General features: G+C 36.3%; 1 protein-coding gene across 1 annotated transcript; it reads right to left on the bottom strand.

Annotated features, from left to right (window-relative positions):
• Positions 1 to 3,827: 3,827 nt before the first annotated feature.
• Positions 3,828 to 4,436, bottom strand: LOC102812143 (olfactory receptor 6M1-like). The gene has a single exon (XM_006877532.1). It carries the CDS (start codon positions 4,434 to 4,436, stop codon positions 3,828 to 3,830), a length of 609 nt encoding a protein of 202 aa, XP_006877594.1.
• Positions 4,437 to 5,127: the final 691 nt, after the last annotated feature.

Below are 5,127 nucleotides of genomic sequence, written 5' to 3'. Positions count from 1 at the left end.
GGTGGGGGGAAATGGTATGCCCTTGTGAGTGCTGTCAAAAAGTAGAAAAAATGGACAATGACAGCTCTCTATGGATAAAATTTGATTGTAGCAAATGCAGCTATGAAACTGAGTTCTTCGGTGTCATTAGGGTTGATAGGATGTGGAACTGCAGAGACCAGGAGATAGAATTTAATTCTTTAAAAAAAGATATTTATTTTTCCAGAATGGACAGCCAAGATTAAATAAGTCAGGAATTTGTGACCCATAAGCATCAATGGTGTTGCTTTTAATTGTTATAGAGTCAGTTCCAACTTATATTAACATAGGATAGTATTTCTTGGAGGGGATGAAGGGTTTGAACAACTGGCCTTGTGGTTCGCACTCAAGTGATGGTAATGTAATGGTGAAAAAACATATCATTTTTTTAGAGGTTTTTCAGGATAATTTTACATAGATAAATTAGATTTAAAAATTCTTTGAAAAGTTTTTACCATGTCACTGGTTGGTTGGTTTGTCTAATGTCTCCTTTGCATTTGTGTTTTAAACACATACATAGCCATATAATAAGTGATTCATTTTAACAAAATCTGCAACCATTTTTTGACATTTCCAAATTTCTCCCAGAATATTATTTTCAGCAATAAGTAATCCAAATTTAAAATCATATAAACAGTTAATATTTTTTAAAACTGTTTAAAAATAAGAATGCACACACATACAAAGGAGCATCAAAAGGTTGGTAGGAGGATAGAATTAAAAGATAATAGAATTTTCTGCAAAACTTTTATTTTATATCTGACTAAAGGAGCTCTGGTAGCATAGTGGTTACCAATCAGGCTGCTAACCTCAAGTTCGGCAGTTCGAAACTACCCATGGTTCCATGGGAAAAAGATGAGGAGTTCTGCTCCCATAAAGATTTACAGCCTTGGAAACCCTGTGCAGGGTCACTATGAGTCGGAATTGACTCCACGGTACTTAACAACAACATCCTGTTGTGGTGCTGTGGGTTAATGCACTGGACTACAAGGTTGATTTGAATTGCAAGGTTGGCTGTTCAAGCTCACGACTTGCTCCTCAGAAATCCTATACAGGGTCTCTATGGGTCGGAACTGACTTTACAGCACTGAACAACATCTATCTATCTATGTATCTATCTATGTATCTATGTATCTATGTATCTATGTATCTATGTATCTATCTATGTATCTATCTGTCTACTTAACACTTGATCAATTTTTTCTTCAGATAGTTTATGCTCAGTTACACAAATACTAATTATACTTGCATATTATATTCATGGCAATGTAAAAATCCCAATGCTTATATTAGGAAGAAAATTTCTATGTCTTCATCAACTGTCCAGCAGTGGTTTAGGCATTGTAGATTGTCCACAGCAAGGGTGGAGAACATCCTGCCCACAGGCAGTAAAAGGCCTGCAAAAATCATTTCAGGTGGCCCTGCCAAGACAACTGCAGGAAGGAGTCACAATTCAATAAATCTAGAAGTTTTTTTCATAGCATTGTAAATTTATATTAAGTGATGCTATAAACATTAAAACTGAATGTTTTAAAATTAAGAAAGATGTGTGACAAGGTTGTATTCTTTCATCATACTTATTCAACCTGTATGCTGAGCAAATAATTTGAGAAGCTGGGTTCTATGAAGAAAACATGGCATTGGGATTGGAGGAAGACTCATTAGCAACCTGTGATATGCAAATGATACAACCTTGCTTGCTGACAGTGAAGAGGACTTAAAACATTTACTGATGAATATCAAAGAGCACAGCCTTCCATATGGATTGCATTTCTATGTAAAGAAAACAAAAATCCTCACCACTGGACCAATAAACAACATTATTATTGAAGGAGAAAAGATTGACGTTGTCAAGGACTTCATTCTTCTTGGAACAACTATCAACACTCATGGAAGCAGCAATCAAGAGCTCAAATGACATATTGCATTAAGCAAATCTGCTGCACAAGAACTTTTTAAAGTGTTGAAGAGCAAAGATGTCAGCTTGAGGACTACGGTGCACCTGACCCAAGCCATGGTATTTTCAATAACTTCATATGCATGTGAAAGCTGAACAGTGAATAAGGAAGACCTTAGAAGAATTGATGCTTTTTGAGTTATGGTGTTGAAGGAGAATATTGAAAGTGCCGTGGGCTGCCAAAAGAACCAATAGATCCATTTTGGAAGAAGTGTAGCCAGAGTGCTCCTTAGGGACCAAGATGGCCACACTTCATCTCTCATACTTTGGCCATATTGTCAGGAGGGAACAGTTGCTGGAGAAGGATATCATGTTTGGTAAGGTGGAAGGTCAGAGAAAAAGAGGAAAACCCCCAATGATATGGATTGGCCAAGTGGCAGCATCCATGGACTCAAGCGTGGCAACAGTAGTGAGGTTGGGTCAGGATTGGGCAGTGTTTCATTATGCTGTGCATAAGGTTGCTATGGGTCGGTACCAACTTGATGGCACCTAACAACAACATAAATATCCAAATGACTGTTGGCAGAAAAAAATTTCCCCACCCCTATTCTACAGAAATGAGTTAGAACCCTAGATCTGACATGAAAGTGTGATTTCTGAGAAGGGACATGGAAAATAATATTAATTATTACCATTTTTAGATGATGGAGAGCCAAGATGTTAAGTCACAGTTATAGAGAGTATGAGCAGCTATTAGCAATCAGAATTGATTGGTTAGAAATTTTCTAGAAAGAATTGGCAAATTAAATTCAAATAACTATTTATCTCTATATTCTACTTTCTATGCATACAGGCCAGGGCATACATAGACAATGGAGAGTCCAAAAAGATCAGACAAAAGTGGTAGTGGTGGTGGTGGTGTGCCATGGAGTTGGTTCATAGTGACTCTGTACAGGTTTCGGAGGCTGGAAATATTTACTGGAGCAGAAAGCTTTACTTTTCTCTCTTGGAGTCACTGGTAATTTCGAAATGCTCCCCTTGCTGTTAGCAGCCTGACTCACAACCACTTTTCTATCAGAGATCCTTTCCGACAAAGCTATACTATGCAAAATGAGTATCTTTATGTTTTGCACATTTTACTAAACTTGTTTCACCCAATGGAATTCTTTTAAAATCATATGTTTCATAAATAGAAAACTAAGCTATTGTGAAATTTGTATTCCGTAAATTAAAAGCAGATCTTATTTCACATTCAACATTGTACTTGTACTAATTTCCACACTTTTCATTTTATTAGCATATTGTGGCTACTTGTTCAAATGATGAAAAGATAATGCAATATAAATATGTCAAAAAAATTTGTGTCATGTTAAACTTAAAACATCTGTTTATATAAAACTTTTGTTGGTTAAATTTATTAGTTAGAGACTTTTCTAGTATGTTTTAGTATTATGAATAGACTTATCTTATTTGATACTGTTAGCTTTCCCTTCTCTGCATTATTAGTAAAGGTGTGTAAGTTCTGGTAAATTCCAGGTAGAGTGACCCTCAGACTTGATGATATAAAAGCAGAAACATAACTTCTGTATACTGTAAGAGACATATAACCTTGAGCAGATCATTCTATAATTTAAATTACATTTTAAAAACTAATGTAATTATATAATGTAATGATTTGTAATTATTTCAAACATGATCATCAAACTGTCTATCATATTTCCTTCTAAAAGAACTCTATTTGTAAAACAAAACAAAACAAAAAAGATGTGCTTGCTTGAAATAAAAAAAAAAAAAAGTTACCAGTGAGTTGTGACATTAGAGGATGCATAAATGAAAACTCGAGCCTTTAAATAATCACATGATTAAGAATGAATTGCTGTCAGGCATGCAACATCTTATATCTCTTAAAACATCATTTTTGGGATCTTACATTTGTTAGTATACCTACATACTTATTGAAGATATCTCTCAAGGATTCTTTGACTCTCTCATTCCGGAGGCTGTAGATGAAAGGGTTCAGCATGGGTGTTATAATGGTATTCAGTACTGTGGCAAATTTGTTAATGTCCACTGCATTACCTTTTTTGGGCCGGACATAGAGGAAGATGGAGCTCCCATAATAGAGTATAACCACTGTAACGTGGGAGACACATGTGGAGAAGGCTTTTTGCCGTCCTTGGACAGAGGGAATCCTAAGAATGGTAATCACAATATAAGTGTAAGACACTCCTGTGAGAATCAGGGAGCCCAAGAGCAACACAGCAGAGGAGATGAAGTCGGCAAACTCAGCCAAAGAAATATCTGTACAGGCTAGCTTTAGCATTGGGGCTCTGTCACAGAAGAAATGATGGATTTTATTTGGCCCACAAAATATCATAGGGGCAGTTAAGACAGATGGCCCCAACATTGACAAAAAAGCACCCACATAGGATCCCAGAAGCAAGAGTATACATGTCTGTCTGTTCATGATGATGGCATATCTTAGTGGGTTACAGATGGCAACATATCTGTCAAAGGACATAACACCCAATATGAAGAATTCTGCAGATCCCAGGAGGAAGTAGAAGATAGACTGTATGAGACATCCCAAAAAAGATATTGTTTTGTTGAGTGAAAAAGTGTTGACTAACATCTTTGGGACCACAGTAGAGGTGATAGTAACCTCAATGAAGGAAAGGTTGGCTACAAAGAAGTACATTGGTGAATGTAGATGATAGTCAAAACACACTAGTAGGATAATCATGGTGTTGCCAATCAGAGATGTCATGTACATAAGAAGGAATACAACAAAGAGGAGAAATTCTATTTCTTTCTCATTCTGAAACCCTAGAAGGATAAATTCTGTGACTCTGGTGGTGTTTTTTTGATCCATAATATTCTCAGTTCACCCTGGAAACACAGAAGGAGAAGCTAATGATTGGTCCTTGCCTCTTAATTATACAAATTCAAGGGTAGGTAACAAAAATATTGCAACTAGTGTTACAGTTCATACATGTAGGAATTTATTCCAAGCAAAACATGTATAAGCATATATTATGATCAATGGATGGCTTAAGACAAGTTCTCTTATTAATAAACTTATCTTAGTCTCTTTTGTTGTTGTTAAGTGCCATTGAGTCAGATCTGACCCATAGCGACCCTATACAGGGTTTCCGAGGAGCAACTGGTGAGCTTGAACCGCCGACCTTGCAGTTCAAACAGCTTTGCAGTCT

The sequence above is a fragment of the Chrysochloris asiatica genome, unplaced genomic scaffold (genome assembly GCF_000296735.1).
Source record: "Chrysochloris asiatica unplaced genomic scaffold, ChrAsi1.0 scaffold00520, whole genome shotgun sequence".
NCBI lineage: Eukaryota > Metazoa > Chordata > Mammalia > Afrosoricida > Chrysochloridae > Chrysochloris > Chrysochloris asiatica.
This window is presented reverse-complemented; position numbering and strand designations above follow the sequence as displayed.

Excerpts from the sequence above, each read along its gene's own strand:
- LOC102812143 (XM_006877532.1), bottom strand. The coding sequence starts at position 4,436 with ATGTCCTTTGACAGATATGTTGCCATCTGTAACCCACTAAGATATGCC.